General features: G+C 36.6%; 1 protein-coding gene across 1 annotated transcript; it reads right to left on the reverse strand.

Annotated features, from left to right (window-relative positions):
- Nucleotides 1-15580: 15580 nt before the first annotated feature.
- On the reverse strand, nucleotides 15581-17059 carry LOC137744487 (protein TEEBE-like). The gene is made up of 3 exons (XM_068484289.1): nucleotides 17042-17059; nucleotides 16713-16940; nucleotides 15581-16096 (listed from the first exon to the last, which is right to left on the reverse strand). The coding sequence occupies exons 1-3, from the start codon at nucleotides 17057-17059 to the stop codon at nucleotides 15581-15583; spliced, it is 762 nt and encodes a 253-aa protein (XP_068340390.1).
- Nucleotides 17060-19261: the final 2202 nt, after the last annotated feature.

A 19261-nucleotide genomic window follows, 5' to 3' on the forward strand; every position in this document is an offset into this window, starting at 1 on the left:
GTCCATTGAACATGATCAACAATGAGTTCTCATACCCATGTCACATGAGAATTCATGGTTGGGATAATGCAAAGTAGTCATTTGACCTGAGGCATCATAGTTGTCTTGTGGTTAGGTCCTTGATCTTTGACTATGTCAAACTTACTCCATCAGAGGGTGTCCACAGCATAGTTGGAGTTAAGCCACTTAGTCATGGAGGCAAGTGAATGCGCAACAAGGGATCTCTAACCTTCAAATTGTTTGAAGGAGAATACTCTATGATATGATTAAGAATCTCTGACAAGAGTATGAATGAGATTTAGGAAGTTGTTCCAAATCACATTCAAGGTAATCATAGAAGTAAATGAATCACAATGGATAATAGACATGAATAAACTATCAAGCCAAACAATGTGGTCAAGAGTATTGTATGAGAGAAAGACCATATTGTGTTGTAATCCTAAACTAAGTAGGTTCTCCACCTCTTCTGATTAGCTTGAGTAGCCATGACATACTGTTAGGTGTCACTCATGGTTTGTAGAAACCCTAAAGGTGTATAATCACCATAGGGAGAATTGAAAGTATGTTTCAATTCACAATCGATTTGAAGAGTTCTAATCGCACACTGTCTCACTAAAAGGAACCTAATAGATCATATACCGTGTAAGGTAGAGATTGAAGAAACAATGGAGATGAGTAAAGATAATTAAATGGTTTAATTATTTATGGCTAGGATTAATTAATATGTTAATTAATCAAATGAATAAGTTCGTTATAGATCTCAGGTTAGTTTTGGGTTGCAAGGCCCAATGGTATTTGAATGTCAAGTCCATTTACTCAAGTTTTATGACAACTTGAATACACAAAGGGCTTGAAAGCCCAATAAACCCTTAAGGCTGGCCACATGAGAGAATGAAGGGTTTCGGTTCTTTTGTCACTTAAGTGAAAGGACTATATAAAGAACTTTATAGCCAAAATTCTTTTAGGGTTTTCCTAGAGGAAGTTGGAGAGAATACAAGCTCTCATTTTCTCTCTAAGAGGCTGGCCACCCTAGAGGAAATTAGCTAGCAATCTTACTTCCTCTAGGTCACTCATCTCTTCATCAATGCTCTCCTTGGTGTGGAAACTTAGAGGTTCTCTATTTTGGGAACTTGGAGAATCCATTCTACCTTCCTCATCCAAGAAATCCATGGAGCTAAGAAGTAAGGAATGAATGCATTATCTCTTGGTTGATTAGCCTTTGCTTATGCAAAGAGGAATATAACTTAGGTATAATATTTCTCAACTCACTTTGTTCTTGAGTTAAGTCTTGATTCACCACACTCACTAGGCCTTGAATTTCATGGGTAAAGTTTTGTTTTTGAGTGCATACAAGCATGATTCCACCTTTTAATTGTTAATTGCATGCATAGATGTTGCTCAAATGAACTAGTTTTCAAAAATATTTCCTTCATTCAAACCATGTAAAGAAACATTCCCACATGCAACTTTTGTTATATTTGCACACTAATCCCTCCAAAATGTCATATTTTGGCTTTAAACCCAAATAAGTAAAATTGTGCATATTTTAGGTGCAAAAATAAGCCCCCCAAGTTTTACAAATTTGAGCAAAGTTTGTAAAACTTACAACTCCAATAGGCTCTTCCAGAATATTGATGATATGACAGGCATTAGAAACATTGAGCGTGAAAAACAGATGGAAAAAGCCTCGCCACTAAGCCATATTTTCTTTTGTAGCAAAGGGGAATAATGCATGGTTTGTAAAGCCATTTAGAAACTTGTATGAACTTGTAGCATAAAAAAATTATAAAATAAAATTAAAAAAAATAAAAAAAATAAAAAGAAAAAAAATGACCATTCCTTTGCATAGCCCTCCACGTTCAAATGGGAATATGTATAGAAAGTCCACCATGACAATAAAGGCATATTGAACGGAAGCCTTTAAGCCACATACTGGTTGTAAAGTGCAACCTTGTTTGCTATGACTTTTCAATGCTCTTCCATATTCAACTTTTCAATTTGATTGGGGAACCCAAATTCAAATGAAGCTCCAACTTCCTAATTCTTAACCCCAAACTCAAGTGAACACGTATATAATCTGGCAGCTAACAGGCCCCCAATAATTAATAGCAACAAAAAACTCTTGTCACTGCTGTTGATAATGGTTGCCGAAGTAGAACAAGATCTGACCGTAAGAATTAGCTAGGGTTGATAAGGCCCACGAAGTTCATCGGGAACAATGTGAAAAAGTGATAGAGAAGATGACACGTCAGTCGAGCAAGATAATAGTTCAATCAGGCACCAAATCATTGTGCAAACAACTCATCGGGCAAGATATCTAATCAGGCAATCATCTGCGGCCACAGTTGCAGTCTTTAACTCCATTGTCATTATTGTCCTTGTCTACCGACTCTCGGTTGTCTAGCTATAAAGGCTTTAAGGTTGGATCAAACTCTCTAAACTTGCTTCGTGATAGTGGAGTGTCATCTGCGAGGCTCAGGACACCGTCATCGAAGTTTTTGCTTCTAGTGAGGTAGCATCGCAATCACTTGTCTTTAATTCGGAATCCCTTGTTTTAGTTGAATTCTAGGCTCCATGGTGAGGACCTTTTGATATGGGATTCGAAGCAACGAAAGATGCTTGACCTACTGTCACCAATGAGGTCAGTAGACACGCCATCATCTTCGAGTGTAACCCAAGATACCCTTCAACTTGTCCTCAGACTCCTTCTTGGTAGTAGCCTTGATCTGTTCATAGGTTGCAGCTTTCTCAAGCCTAACCTTCCAATAGCCTTGGTAGCTCCAGTGTTACTAGGAATAATGTTGAAGGAAACGACATGTCCACCTCTCTGATCCTTCTGTGATTGACCGTTAACAGCCTTTTAGGTGGCAATAATGTAGTGCATCATGGTTATCAGACCCTTAACAATTCTTAACATGTCGTTGATAACCTTGGCAAGGGGAGCAAGGCAGTTGGTAGTGCAACTAGCATTGTAAAGAATGCTGTTGTCTAGCTTGTATTCATTCTCGTTGATACCAAAAACAAACATGGAAGCATCCTTGCTGGTTGCAGAGATGATAAACTAGAAAAATGCCCGAAGTCGGGCAAACTGGAAAACATAGTGAAAGAGGGAAAAGGAAAAAGAAAAAGAAATGGGAAGAGCAAGAAGAGAGAGAGTTTGGGCAACTATGCTTAGATTTTCTTTTTTTTTGTCTCTTTTTCATATAATATATATATATATATATGGCCAATTTTTTTTTTTTTTTATGGTCCCTGTGGTGACACGCCGCTTTCAATATGACCCTCGTGGTGAAAAAGCTATTAATTAAACCCTCGTGGTGAGCCATGTTAGCAATTGAGGTCCAAATCCAAAGTTCTGTTAGTCTTCCATTAAATAAAATCATGTGACTATCACATGTGAATCAGTTAAAATTAAGTTTATTTATTTTAGAAAATAAAAGGACAAAAACATGATTGAATTAAAATAAAATTACAAATAAAAGAAAATTGTAAAGATAAAAAAACCCACCAGTTCCCGTATCTCATCTCAAGCTCCCAACCACCGCTATAGCCACTAGTGGACCTCCTCTGCCATCACTAACCATCACCCCAATTTGATAGCACATGTATCTCAACAAATATAATGTAGAAAATTCACATATGCACAAGAATAACTTAAAGCGTTGAAGACAATGGGTGAAATGCAATATATATGCATTCATACGGGTGAAAGGCATTGTAGAATTAAAGATAATGGGTGAAAGGCATTGCAGAAAATTCAATCTTTAGGTCTACCCTCCACATATGAACTTTAAGAGCATAAGAAAGTTAAAGAATTAAAATTCAAAGAAGATTAAGAAAAAAAATTGAAAGGTTGTGTATTGGCCGATTAGGGCCTGCATAAAACCACATTACCAATTAAAGACAAAACTGAACGACATTTATGCATTCAAACTGGTACAAATTGATACAAGAATGAAAATTCAAGTGAGACTAAGACTCTAACTCATGATCAAAGATGTGTTGGCATTGAAAAAAAAACAATGGTATATTAGAAGTATTAGGATTTCCAAACGAAATTAAATCATACCTAAGAAATTAGGCGCGACTTCACCTTCACCTTTTCTCCTAGCCATTGACGTGGTTTTACAGGTTTAGTTTCAGTCTTCACGTTCAAGCTTTGTTTTTTTTTTTTTTTCTTTTGTAAAATCTATTTCAGTTAAGCCCTAAATTATACTAGATGTCCATTGAATAAGCTGTAGTTTGGATTGAAATGACGAATTTGACCATTCATGCGATAGTCACATGAGTTTAGGAAGATTAATGGAAATTTGGATTTGGACTTTAATTGCTAACAAGGCCCACCACGAGGGTTTAATTAAAAAAAATTTCACCACGAGGGTCACATTGAAAGTGATGTGTCATCACAGGGATCATGAAAAAAATTTGGCCTATATATATATATATATATATATCCCATTCGGGCAAAGTAGAAAACATACATTGAGAGAGAGATAGGGAGAAAGAGAAAGGAAAGGAAAGAGAGAAAATGAAAAGGAAAAGAGGGAGAAAAAGAGAAATAATAAAAAAGAAAAAAAAATAGAAAGAGAAATCGGGCAAAAGGGAATAGATGAGAGAGAATAAAACTTACATTGGGCAAATGCAAACAAAGCCCTGTCGGGCATTCGGGCGAGTTGCAACAGCAAATTTCTGCACACTTCCTCCAGCCCCAGCTATTCAATTTGATTTGAGAACACAAATCCGAATGAAGCTTCCATTTTACTACTTCTCACCCATCTAAGCTGGTGGCTAACATGCCTTCGATAATCAATGACAGTAAAATCAGAAGCTCTTGTTGTGGTTGCTACTGGTGTTGGTAAAGTAGGCTGAGCCTTGGTTGTAGATTCCAACTTTTCCTTCATCGCCTTACTTTCTTGCCAAATTTTCTCAAATTTCTCATTCTCCGACTGCCTCTGTCGACACTTCTCACTTCTGTAAGATCTCGGCACACTCACTTGAGAATCCACCCACTCACTTATTGGTTTATCATCATCTATGACAATGGGCTTAGGAGGATCAAGTGTCATGGTCCCATGAAACTTCAAACTGCTAGAGGAACTATAACACATGGCAACTCACTTTCTCACAGTGGCCTAATTTGTCCTCTACCATTTAAGCAACTTTGGGTAAGGAAGCAATTGACAGGTTTGGTGTAGGAGTCGGTGCAATTTTCACAATCTCCTTTAAGCCTTTAACTCTTTGTTCGTAAGCAGCTTGGTAACACATCATTGAAGTTACAATCAGTTCTCCATTTAAGGGGTTAGAGGGATTGGGATACAGCAGTTGTGGCAAGAACACTTCAAATACATTTTCCAGATCAAACATGGGGCTCCACATCTGATTGATAACATCTAAACAAACTGTAGCAGAGAAGATGTCATGCCCATCAGGCAACAACAACATAATTTCATGCCCCTCTTGTAATAGCCATTAAGATTTGAAAAGCTTTATGACAAGATCTTCAATAGAAAAGTCATAACTTTGGCTTTTTATAAAGCCCCCCCCCCCCCCCAACTATATTTGAGTGAAAGATTGTTGGGCAAATGAAAAGGAAACCCAGTTAGGAAAACTGCAATATCAATTTTCTGCTATCTTCCTCTAGCTTTCACTGTTCGAATCGATCTGGGAATCCATATTTAAACGAAGCTCCATTTTAATACTTTCTTACCCATGAAAGCTGGTCCATAATAATTAATAGTAGCCAAATCAAAAGCTCTTACAGTAGCCGTTAATGGTAGTAAATAGCCCGAGCCTTGGTCGTAGGTGTTGGTGAGAGTTGGGAAGGCATGCAAAGTCTGTTGGTGACGATGTGAAAATCAACAGGCAAGATGCCATGGCCATCAGGCATGATTATGGTTCCATCAGGCACCACCAGTCGGGCAAGTTAACCTCATGCTCTTCTTGCAATAGCCATTGAGAAGCTCTTTGATAGAATTTTGTACAAGAAAGCCATGATTTTGGCCTTTTATAAAGCCTCCAATTCCATGAATCTGGGTGAAATTTGTGGAAGATATAGCCATTGGATGGTTTTCCAATTTCAACTTTTGGGTTCGGGCTAAATACATTCATTAGACAAGAGAAAAGTGGAAAGGAAGGTAAAAATGGCTATTCACAAACTGCCCAGATCTTTATATTTTCTGTTTTTTGTATACACATCACATAACCCAAGTCTGGCAACTGGGAAATAGAAAAAGAAACAAAGAAAGAGAGAAAAAAAAGGAGAAAGAGAGAAAAAGAACGAGAAAAACAAAGAGCCCAGATTGGTCAACGGAAATGCCCATTCGGGCGAAGTGAAAAAATGCTCTATATATATATATATTTTTTTTCTTTTCTGACCTTTTTGTTTTTGTTGTTGTTGTGTTTTTTTTTTTTTTTTTTTTTTTTTTTTCGGTTTTTGAAATCAAAAAGCAAGCAAAAGCCCATTCGAGCAAAAAGACAAAAAGAGAGAAAGAGAACAAAAGAAAAAGAAAAGAAGAGAGAAAAAAGAAAGGAGAAAAAGCAAGGAAAAGAAAGGAGAAAAAGCAAGGAAAATAAAGAGGGAGGGAAGCCACTTCAGGCAAAAGAGGAAACAACAAAAATAAGCCCTACTCGGGCACACTGTGTGAAGCCCCTTGATTGCTTAGATGTTATTTTTCTCTTAACACTTAAATCTTTTTCTCTTTTTAAAATTGAGTATAGAGAAATTAGATCCACCATTTAAAGTGGCCATACCATGTAGCTTGGGAACCATAAGAGGAGGCCATTCATGTTTCACTCCAAGCTTTGTCCCCCTTGAGATCTCAGCATGGACGACATGCCTGTGGTGGCGGGGAAGAGTATAGGAGCTCTTTTCTTCTTCTTCGGTCTCCACATGAAGTAAAAGTTTGAGCCTCTTAAGCGTAGGTGTTTGGCCTACAATAGCCATAAGCCCTATCTTAGCCGTTGTCAGTTTTGATAAGTTAACTTGGTCTCCTACAACCATATCCATTTGCATGGATTTTTCATTGATTGGGGCCATTGTTTTGCTTTCATCAATGTGTATGATTTGTTATTCTTTGTTTGTAGTAGGCTGAATTTGTTTTGCAGAGGGGATTTCACACATTGATCTATCAACTTTCTCATAGTTTTTCCGAAAGTTGTGTAGCTTTCCTCCATCCTTTCTAAACACTTGGTCACATCTTCATTGTATTCGATGCTTGCCGCATGGAGTTTGGACACCTTTTCCTCTAATTTGCCCACATCCTCATTACAGAGCTCTTCATCTGGATGATATTAGTTGGCATCTCATATATTGGCTCTATATAGTCATTGGTAGCAGTACGATACTCAAAGCCATTTGTTGGCCTATCATTGTTTTCATGAATGTGATTGTCATAAAAAAATAGTAACTTTCATCATAGCCATAAGTTGGCCAATCTTCAAGATAATTATTATTTAGTTGGTAGTCATTAGTTGGCCGACAATCATATTCTATGGGACTTGAGTAATCTCCAGCCATGTACCCATAAGTTGGCAGCTCATAGGTTGGCTCCATGTGATTTTCGTCATAGTCATGGCTTGGGCATTCTTCAACACCGTCATCCTCTTCATACTCCGGAACGTAGTGGTCGAAAACATGTTGAGGAGAACCATGAACATAAGGATTGTTCATTATCTAACTCCACATAATGGTCCCATCAAGCATGCCAATTTCTTCGCCCCCTAAATTCACCATAGGCCTTGCGGGGACGACAGGAATTTACTCGAACAAGAAACTGGTGGGTATGAGTGTGCCACTACGAGATGCTGTTAGTAGACAGGATTTGAATAATTAAGATTGCGCCTGAGTACGACTTCTAAACAAAAGATTGTGCCATTGAGTGAGAGTGGCTTAAATCAAGGTTATTTCTTTGCCTTAAATATATGGACTTCATTTATGTGGAGAAATGTAACAATATGTAAATGGCAGGTTTGCTAGAAGTGTAAATGACACAAGAAAGTAAATGACTGGTATTGTAGATTGCTTGTAAATTAAATGACTAGAAATGAGTTGTACATAAATGTAATTATTTAAAGTACAGAGCATTATAAGTACAAAGGGATGTCAAATAAAAGGTTCGAGCTTGTTCCCAACGGATTGGGTAAGTTGCTCTAGTCTTATGGCCATTTCTGATGGTTTGGGGAATGGCTTTGAAGGTTGTAAATAAAAATACAAATGAGATCAATATTACCGAGTGAGCAACAAAGCTAAAAACAAGGAAAGTAAAGGGTGCTTGGCTAAAAGTAAATGTTTACAAGGAAAGTGCAGAGCTAATTTGAGTAGAGTTGCTTGATTAATTGGTTGAGTGTCCATAATCCTTATGCCTCTGATTCTTTATATAAAGAACTAAGAGAACCCCTTTGCTGAAAACATTGAACTTGTGGAGAAAAGCTCCACTGCTAGCTTGCCTATGAAATAATATTAACAAGTAATCTTGCATCTCCACCATATGTCTATTACTCCCACTTGCAATAAATTAATATTTAAAAGAAGCAAGTTGGCTTTTTCCCTCCACATGTTCATCTCCCAAGTCTGCCAACATCCTTACTCATAATAAAGCCATTGCTTCAAACCATGTGGAGAAACATTCCCATATGCAACTTTTGATATATTTGCTCACTAATCCCCAACCACCCCCTCCCCCCCCCCCCCCCCCCCCCCCCCCCCCCCCCCCCCCACACACACACACACACAAAATGTCATATTTTGGCTTTAAACTCAAATAATTAAAATTGTGAATATTTTAGGTGCAAACATATGTAACTGCCCATGAAGGAGAAAAAACTCCTTCCATGTTGCCTTCAACATATCAGTTCAAATCAACATATTTAATCTATTTTTCCATAAAGAAAACCTTCATGTGTGTGTAGGCTATTTAGAATCAAACAAACCATTACATTCCCTTTATTGGAAAAATCCAATGGCAATAATTTGGCATATTTCAAATTCCAAACTTATGTAAATCGGCACATCTACTTTTTATAAAAGGAACTCTTTCATGAACTAGTATGGATCCAGTACACCACTTTGGTGCTCACTTAGCCTAAACCGACACCTTTCTTCATTTAAAGTAGACACATGATAAAAATTGCAGCAACCACACTAAATATGATCTTTAAATGGACCACATAATAATTGTAGCCACCTCATGATAAAAATTGTTATCACTATGTCTTCCTGGAAACTAGAATCTCCATCCTTTCTATATAGGAAGCAGTTTATTATAAACATGCATATAATGTAGCAGCCAGGCATGAAATTTGTATCATAGAATTTACATAATTGACAACAACACTACCAATTAGGTGACATGCAAAATAATTTTACCAGGCCTCAAACATTTAAACATTGCCAGTTAGGCGATATGCCCAAAATGTCAAAAGAAGTTAAATTCCCAAAACTATTTTACCTTAATCATTATGTTTCTTATATATATATATATATATGACTATTTTACCTTAATCATCATCATCAATAATTCCCAAAACTCTTGTGTTGTTTTGTATGCTATATACAACCTACAACACATCATCTGGCCCCTGATTAATCTTTCCATAGATATTTAAAAGATTCATGTCTTGGTTGCATCAATGATATGCACTGATGCTTTTTTCTTCAAGAATAGGGCTAGGCTCAACGTAAAATGTTGTCTCTTTCGTTGCCAATGTTTAAAGTCGTAGCCTTATGGGAATTTCTCATATTTTCATATTGTTCCATAATGAAATAAAGTTCTGTTTTTAAATTGTTGGAGCAATATTAGAAAATATGAAAAAAAATAACAATATAATTCCAATGATAATAATCAAATTCACAACACCAATTATATGTAAGATTAACATAAACAACTAGAGAGAAAGTTAGAAATACTAACAAACTTGGAGATTGAGGCTTACATAAATGCAATGTCTTAAACATAGAATTTCACCCCTACTAAAGCACTTCAATCTTTGGACTCTGGCGAACTTTATATATTTTGTACTCTCAAGACACGACTAACAAAGAATAAAAGATCTTGAAGAAAACTCTTCTCTTCATTGTATATCTTAAAAGACAATAGTTCTTGAGTTTTTATAGAACTCAAATATATTGTTTGCCGAAGAGATGTATCGTTTAAGGTTTAGGTAGTTGAGTAGTACCCTTTAACAAACACATCACTGAAGTGGATGGCTCCCCTTGCGGCACCCTTTGATATATAACCTTTAACACTTGATTGACTCTTATTTTTCATTCATATTTTATAATTAACTATTATAATATTATAATATAATAATTATAATATTTAATTTTCAACAAATATACAGACAATTTAAACACAATGATTAATAATTTAAAGTATGCATGCATAATAGCATAAGCAATTAAATAAAGGGAATTGTTATTAGAAATCCAAAAATCTTATTCTACACTCTTCACAAGTGTATTTTTCTTTCTAATTATAGAAAGTTTGGAGTGCAAAATGTGATTTTGGGAGTGTCAATAACAATTCCCTAAATAAAAGCTACATATTCATGCTAAGGCTCATGGCCTTACCTTAACAAATGAAAGTTGGTGACACATAATCAAAATCAAAGGAAATATAACGAATAAAAATGATAGAAAACACCTTGAAAGAAGAATACAAATCGTCAAAGCCTAACCAAGTTCTCCAAATTGATGTTGGCTAGATAGCCTTATTTTTACTACTAAAGGATAGAAAACACCTTGAAAGAAGAATACAAATCGTCAAAGCCTAGCCAAGTTCTCCAAATTGATGCGTAGAGAATCCTAATGCCTAGATAGCCTTATTTTTACCACTACAAATCCTTCGTAGATAAGGTCTTAAAATAAAACTAGGAAACTAAATAGAATAAGATAGCTAAACCACCACGGGGTGGCCCAGTGGTTGGGGGCGAATTCCAGACCCATATTTCACATGACACGTCTTGAGTTCGATTCCTAGCACTAGTGAATCACACAATGGTGGTTGGGGAGGCTAAAATGCTTATGTGAGTCTTCTCAGTCCCCAAAATGAAGGACCGCCGTGGTGAATCCATCGGCTGGTCCCTTTTTCTTAAAAAAAATGTAGAATAAAATAACAAAGGAATACGCTCCTTTTTTTTTTTTTTTTTGTTAAGGAAATACATTCCTATTCTAACTTTGAGAAACTTGGGCAGCCATAAAGAATCTCACGTTTATGAACCAAAACACCTTCAAATCGGGCTCAACGGATCTCTTTCTAAAAGCTTAAGTCATCCTAGACATATTTGCAGAAAGATCCAATCGCCAAAAGACCCCATCTTAGACACCAAAAGCCCAAATAAACCAAAAACGTCACTTTAACAACTTTGCGCGTTGGTTCTTTATTTCATCGCCATAAATTAACCACTTGGTAGAAAAATCTGAAATTTTGAAACAAACAAGGTGAAAGATTTGCCAACATCCTCCAATTGGAATCACTCCAAAATTAATCCGTTTAATCACTTTTTTCTCAAGAGGGAGTCTCATGTCCTACATTAAGAATATAAATCCAAGTATTAAAATTTCACGAAAATAATTACCAAAACATACTTAAAATATGATAAAATATATAATATAAAATCAACCCATCAGTCATCCTTAATGTGTGTGTGTGTGAGAGAGAGAGAGAGATAAAGGAGAGAATGTGTGTGCGCGTGCACGCTCAAATGTGATTGCTCAGGATACAAGAGTGACAGTTTGATAGTACAGAATTGAAAGTTTAATGAACACACCTCAACTGTTTTCACTACACCAAAAATGCTCATCAAGGACGTTGAAAACTAAAAGCTCAAGCGATCAGGATGTTGAAAAGAATTTTCAAAATAAAATAATTAAAAATCTGGAATTTGAGAGGAGTAGAACTACCGGTCGAACTAATAAGGCTATTTGAAGGTGAGGATGTGTACATTAAAGATTTCGGAATTATGTTCTAAAAACTCGTGTGAAGTTTTAGTTTAAGATTTTAATTGACTTTCCTTGTCAAATTTGTAACATTTTATCACAAAAACTCTTTAGGCCAATTTACATTATATTAGGCTTAGAATACTTGATATTGAAGAGCAAAGTGCAACGTCTTGATTTAACTCAAGTCAGGTTTGTTTATACATATGCATTTCACGTTCAAATTTCTCATGCATTCTGATTAGTGAAATTGTCGACCCACATCATCTGGTTAGGACACAAAATATATTCTAAAATAGCAGATTCTATAACAGCATTTTGCCTTATGCATGTGTTTTGCACGTGAGTCTGACATACGAGTGAGTTTCACACACTCATGTTTTCACATTTCATTAGCATTTGACAAGTGTCTTAGTGGTTGTTCAAAACAAAATATCTTTTGGTTTATTAAGGTTGAGTTGAGCTTATTTGCTCTTGGGTTAGAAAGCTTATCATTTTTTAAGAGGGTGCATTAGCTCTTCCGAGTCTTCTCTTGGAGTTCTTAAAAAATCCTAGATGCAAACACTTTTTCATGCATAAAATCTTTGTGTTAACTCACCAAAATATTTTGTGAAAAGGTTGTTAACACAAAAATATTTTGTGAAAAGGTTTGCACTGTTCGTTGTCTAAAAACCCAAAAATAAAATTTACAAACCTTAGGGCTTAGTGTGACAGAGAGTGATTGTATAGTAATATGGGGTGGAAGGTGCGGGCAAAGAATCTTAAAACGAAGGGTCATAATGATATCCTGCCCATCTCACTTGTCTGAAGGGCTCTGTTATTTAAGCTTTTTTTTTTTTTTTTTTTTTTTTTTTTGTTCAAAACTGAAATAGAAAGGAACGAAGTTACCCGAAAAATGTAAAAGTCTTGAGTGGTGAATGATTCTTGGGATGAGTCGCGGACTAAGTCGCTCTCTTTAAGACGGTTCGCGGCTCTGCCCAAAGTGTGCAAGCAGTTCACAAACACCACGTCGTCCCCAGGATAAAACGGCCTAGAATCTTCTTCTTCTGATAAAGTTCTTCCTTGCACAATGGAAGAACCTTCAAACTCACACCCTTTCAATATGTTGCTATTAACTCAATATATGTAAAACTTGTATTTTTTCTTATATCTATCTTTGCGATACTTGGGACTAGTATATATTATGTAAACAAAGAGATGTTGGAATTGCAAAACCGTAAGAAAGACAAAGGAGTTATTTGGGGTGCAAAACTGTAGGAAATCAAAACGGATAGGACATAAAAACCACAACGGGACAAAATCAAAACATTCAAACTGAAAAGAAACAAAACGGTTTGATTGCTCGTTTCATATTTAGGGGAGATAACTCCTTAAGCCAAAATCAATTGCTCCTTAAGCCAAAATCAATTGACTTTTAATATTGGTAATAAAACAAAACGTAAATATATTTAAAAACATAGCTGCTCCAACAATCCCCCGCTTGTTTTTATTTAAAAATATATATCAAGCAACATATCATAAAGCTATGCATAAGTACAGGTGTTTCTTAACTTGAACATGTACATAGTGTTAGTGATCCAGATTATACTAGAGTAACTTATAGTTTTGAACTCTATCTCTGACAACACCACGCACATAACTTTATTAAGGTGAAGTTCAAAAAGCCAGCACATTACGGCCATGTGCTTGTATCCCAGTATAGTGAACGCTCTAGAAACTTGCCCAAGATTTCATAGGAAGCGGCCTCACTTCCACATTCACATAGGTAAGACTATCAAGGATAATCCTGTAGCTAGATATCCCACTCAACATAGAGTATAGACCTTATTAAGAGAAAAAAAAAAAAAAATCTCAACCTAAAAACGCTTCAGGATGTCATGCTTCTTAGGGATGGACATGGAATAATATTCCAAATTAAAATTAGCAAGACTTCACTCATATCACTTGTGACTTGTTATTACCCTTTGAACTTATTTCTTGGGATCTCTAGTTTATAGGTTGGGTTGTTATCACAAATGACTCAATTTTCTACGGGCTTTAGTCCCATCCCTTTCGAGGTTTTCCAAATCTTTTCTCATGCTAGTCCTTTCGTCAAAGGATCAACCAAGTTTTCTTCAGACCGTATATGATCCACTCTTACAGCTCCATAAGAGATTACGTTGTGCTATCATAATGGATCAAAACTACTGGAATTGATTTCTCCCATAAAGGGGTATCTAATAGTAGGTTCATAAATTTTAGAAAAATTAGAACCCCCACTATTTCGAAGATTAAAGGAAATTTATTCTCATTAAAATCAGCATCAAGTGACTCAATTATGACATTTTAATAGCATCAACATTCAATTTAAACATTCCATCAGTAGCATATCCCTTTCCTTCAAAAACCCCATTTTTAGTAAGAGTATACGTATCTGCTCCAATGGTTTGAGTAAATCCAGCTTTGTTGAGAAGAAAGCCCGAGACCAAATTCTTCCTTATCGATGGAGCATGCATCACATCTTTCAGTATTTTTCTAGAGGTGAACCTCAACTCCACTCTCCAATACCAGCAACATCAGTTGAGTGTGAATCACCTAACAACACCTTCCTTCCCTCAGCCACAGAATATGTCTTGAAATTGGAACGATCATAGCAAACATGGCGAGAAGCGCCAGTGTCCACCCACTATCCCTCGGATCCATCAACTACGTTGATTTTTGATATCATTGCATTCAATTGCTCTTCAACAAGATTTACCTGAGAAACAGAGTTTGCCTTATAATGCATGGCAGATTGAATATGTCTTAAAATTGTTGAAAACTGAAATAGAAAGGAATGAAGTTATCTGAAAAATGAAGAAGCGTTGAGTGGTGAATGAATCTTGGGATGAGTCGTGAACTAAGTCGCTCTCTTTAAGACGTTTCACGGCTTTGTCCAAAGTGTGCAAACAGTTCACAAACACCACATCGTCCCCAGGATTAAACAGCCCAAAATCTTCTTCTTCTGATAAAGTTTTTCCTTGCACAGTGGAAGAACCTTCAAACTTACACCCTTTCGATATGTTGCTATTAACTCAATATATGTAAAACTTGTATTTTTTTTCTTGTATCTATCTCTGCGATACTTGGGACAATATATATATATATATATATATATATATATATATATATATATATATATATATTATGTAAAGAAAGAGATGTTGGAATTGCAAAACCGTAAGAAAGACAAATGAGTTATTTGGGGTGCAAAATTGTAGGAAATCAAAATGGATAGGACATAAAAACCACAACGGGACAAAATCAAAACGTAATTCAATTCAAACCGAAAAGAAACAAAACGGTTTGATTGCTTGTTTCATATTTAGGAGAGATAACTCCTTAAGCCAAAATCAATTAACTTATAATATTGGTAATAAAACAAAACGTAAATATATTTAAATATTTAAATAAAAACATAACTGCTCCAACATTTTTTCTCAAAAAACAAAATGTGCATTTGCATAATTATTTATATGGATTAGTAAATACCCACCAATGGTTCAAAACATATACTGAAGAACCAAATGTATACTGAAATAAACAACACACACTCTCACCTTTCAAGATCTTCTCTAACAATAAAATAGCTAGAGCTATAACGAACGAGCTAGCTATTAATTAATGTCAAGCGACTGGAAAAACAATGACATTATCCAAGACAAGGCCGCACATATGACCATAGTCATCAAGTTTTGTGTGATAGTAGGCACTGTAAAATGTTAATCTTGTTCTAAATGAAGTTGCTTGGAACTTGAGGATTGCAGTTTTGAAGCCACCTTTTCCTTCAGATACAAAAGGAACTTTTAGGGTTTCCTTGCCAGCAAAGGCTTCCACCATCATCGATCTGTGGCAACCGTTCTTTGCGTCTCCGATGGTGAAGATAAGGTTGTAGAATTTGTTTGGGATGGTTCTAATAATTTGAGCAATTGCAATTTCTCTCCCTACAACCAATTCGATGGCTGCAAGTCCCCTCGAAACTGAGAAATGCTTACTATCATTGTATTTGACAGGCTTTAAGGACTCAATGATCCATCCAGGTAGTGGTGAGTACAGGTTCTTTACCTTGGGAAGGATGAGGATTCCGGTTGAGAAGTTCTTAAACACATGAGGGCTTATTTCAAACCCACCATTTTTCACTAGGTTACCAGCATACAGAGAGATTGACATATACCATCAGATGGGGATGAGATTTTCTAATCGAATAAATCTTTATTGCTGTGACGGTATTATATTTTTTTTCTTCTTTAGGAACTTGTATAAGTATTGGTTTATGACTAGTAATCTATAGTGGTATTATGTGTCATGCCGCATTCGATGGTGAGCAGAACTAAACTTTGGGATTTTTTTTATAATTTTTTTTAGTGATTCTATAGTATTACTAATTTTTATGAAATTAGTGAACCACATGGTATAATAGTTGATGAACAGAAAAATAATATAAATACTTAAGAGGTGAGTTCCCTACAATACGTGGAAGGATGAGTGTAATGTATAGTCCACTCAAAACGTAGTTTCTAAAATTTAAATCGTATATGAAAATCTAGTTGTCCGTACTAATCATCTTATCGCGTGATAGTAAAGTCAGCAAATCTTATATGATCAATTAATGTGATGTAACAATGTGAATTCCAATTATACTCTTGTTCCATTTTTTCAAGAGAGAAAAAAAACACAAACTATTTTGCATGTGAGAAACCAATATCTAAAAAGCTATTGAAAGCTAAACAAAACTAAAACCAAGGGGGTTATAAGAAATCTTACCCTTTACATACTTGACAGGAAGTATCTGCTTGATTGCGATAACATCCAGTAGGGGCCCACAAGCGGGATCCTCCTGAACCCCAGGGTTGTGAAATGTAACCTTAACAACTTTGGACATAGCCTTGAACGCCCAAGCATAAGTTTCACCACCATTGCTATTGAACACAGTTTGAAGGGAGTGGTCAGCAGACTGGCCAGGTACCGAGACTATTAAAACCTCATCCTAGGCGAGATAGGTGAGGTATTGATATCCCACCAGGTGCCACCCGCATCCCATGTAGAGAGCTACGCTCCTCCCTCCTTCGTAGCAAACTATGGCGTTACCAAACTATGCGATATCATGTTTTAAACTTCTGGTGAGCCTATGTAAGGAACTGGAGTTTGCTATTGCAAAGTTTTAGTGGCGGGGATGTAAGGACAAAAAATGGCATGCATTGGATCTCTTGGGAGAAAATGAAAAGAAGGAAGAAGATGGGAGGGCTTGGGTTTAGGGACTTATTGTCTTTTAACCTAGCTTATTTAGTGAAGATTAGGTGGTGACTATTGCATAATCCTAGTACGTTGTTAGGACAAATTCTTAAAGCAAAATATTTCCTGGATCGGTCGTTTATGGAGGCTAAGCTGGGTAGAAGGACTTCGTGGGGGTGGAAGGGCATCATTCAGGGGTGAAGGATACTGGAGAGAGGTATAAGATGGTGGGTTGGTGATGGTAGGTGTTTTCGAGTTAGACATGACCCTTGGCTTCCACGACCTCACACTTATAGAGTTCGATCGAAACATAATGAGATGCTGGTGATGGTGAGGGAGTTGATTGATTTAGAGGTGGGGGCTTTGAAGGTAGACTTGATTCGGCGGTGTTTTGAGGAGGAGGAGGAGGGCAATCTTATTCTTGGTTTACCAATAAGTTTAGTGGGGTGTAAGGATAGAGTCATATGGCATTATTCTGGAAACGGGGATTATACCGTTCGTACGGGGTATGGAGTTGCCATGGAGATGCAGGAAAATGGGGAAGTTGGTAGGAAATGGACGGGGGGTAGTAGTTGGCGGGACGTGGTTGACCGTTGTTGGCAGGATGTTTGAAGGTTGGTAATGCCAAATAAAATGAAGTTTTTTATTTGGCGCTGCTGCAACAAATCCTTAGCAGTGCGGGTTAATCTTCTCCGACGACGAATGCAAGTAGACAGTTCATGTGTTATGTGTGGAGCAGCGGAGGAGACCGAGCAACAGTTGTTTTTTTTAATGCAAGTTCAGCCGTGTGTTGTGGTACTGCTGTTCTTTGCAGCTAGAAATGAAGTTTATCACGGGGAAGGATTTTCGTGAGTCTTAGCAGGGGTTATGTGCTCGATTTCGTGACGAAGATAAACAAGATGAACTTTTGCAAGAGTGTGTTTTTATTATGTGGAGATTTGGAAGAGTCAAAATGAGATGGTTTTTAAATGAGTGTTGACTAATCCCATGGAAAGGGTTAATTTGGTGAGGCATCAACTTACTGAATTCAGAGCATGCCATAATTCTAAGAAGCAAGTTGTTGACTATTGTGAGGATGGTGATGGAGCTATCTTTGCTGGACAATAAATTCGATGGAGGCGGCCCAATTATGGTGTGCTTAAGATTAATTATGTCGGTGCATGGTGTGGGAAGACACTCAAAGGAGGATATGGGTGGGTTATGAGGGACTTTGCCGGATTGCCGCAAGTGGCAGGTGGGGAAGGAGGCGTATTTTACAATAATGCGGCTATGGCAGAAGCTGCTGCGATTCGTGCGGCGTTAATGGTATATACTGAGATGGGTTGTGATGAAGTGGAGATTGAGTCTGACTCTCAAGTGATAATTAGTATGCTTAATGGAGAGTATGTGGTAGATGCTACTTTGAAGTGTTTTATCCATGATATTGGTCATTTGGTGTCTCAATTAGGAGGGGTGAGGTTTGTGTTTGTCAAGCGGAATGCAAATGCTGCTGCTCATGCTATAGCCTTATATATTGCCTCGCATGAAGGTGCTTTATGTTGGGATGCTCTTGGACTAGAGTTTTTATTTAATATTCTTGCTGAAGATGTAAATGTTTCTATAAGAATTTAATCAAAGTTATCATTTAACAAAAAAAAAATAAAAAATCATGACCCATTGTACATAGGAGTTTGATTCTTATAGAATTAGAACCAAACTCAATTTTCCGAGGCTAAGGAAAGAAGATTAAAATAAAGAATAGTTTTCAAATTACAACATATAATTGCATGTTCCATTCCTAATTATACTGAGGCATTTTAGGATAAACTCTCACTTCTGTTGGGCTAAAGAGTGGTTAAATTGAAGACAATATTGATGTTGAACCATTGACTCATCTTTCTAAAACTATATCATGGCATCAGGGAAAGTTTTATTGGGACCTGTACATTAGATCTTTACTATAATCGGACACAAATTATTGTGTCTGTTGCCCAAAAAACATCAGTAGCTAGAGATAAAATCCTAATTGCCTATGAAAATTATGCCTCACATTGATAGCAGCATATTTATACGACTTAGTTAGCTTGTTTTCTTGCA

This window comes from Pyrus communis, chromosome 9, assembly GCF_963583255.1.
Source record: "Pyrus communis chromosome 9, drPyrComm1.1, whole genome shotgun sequence".
Taxonomy (NCBI): domain Eukaryota; kingdom Viridiplantae; phylum Streptophyta; class Magnoliopsida; order Rosales; family Rosaceae; genus Pyrus; species Pyrus communis.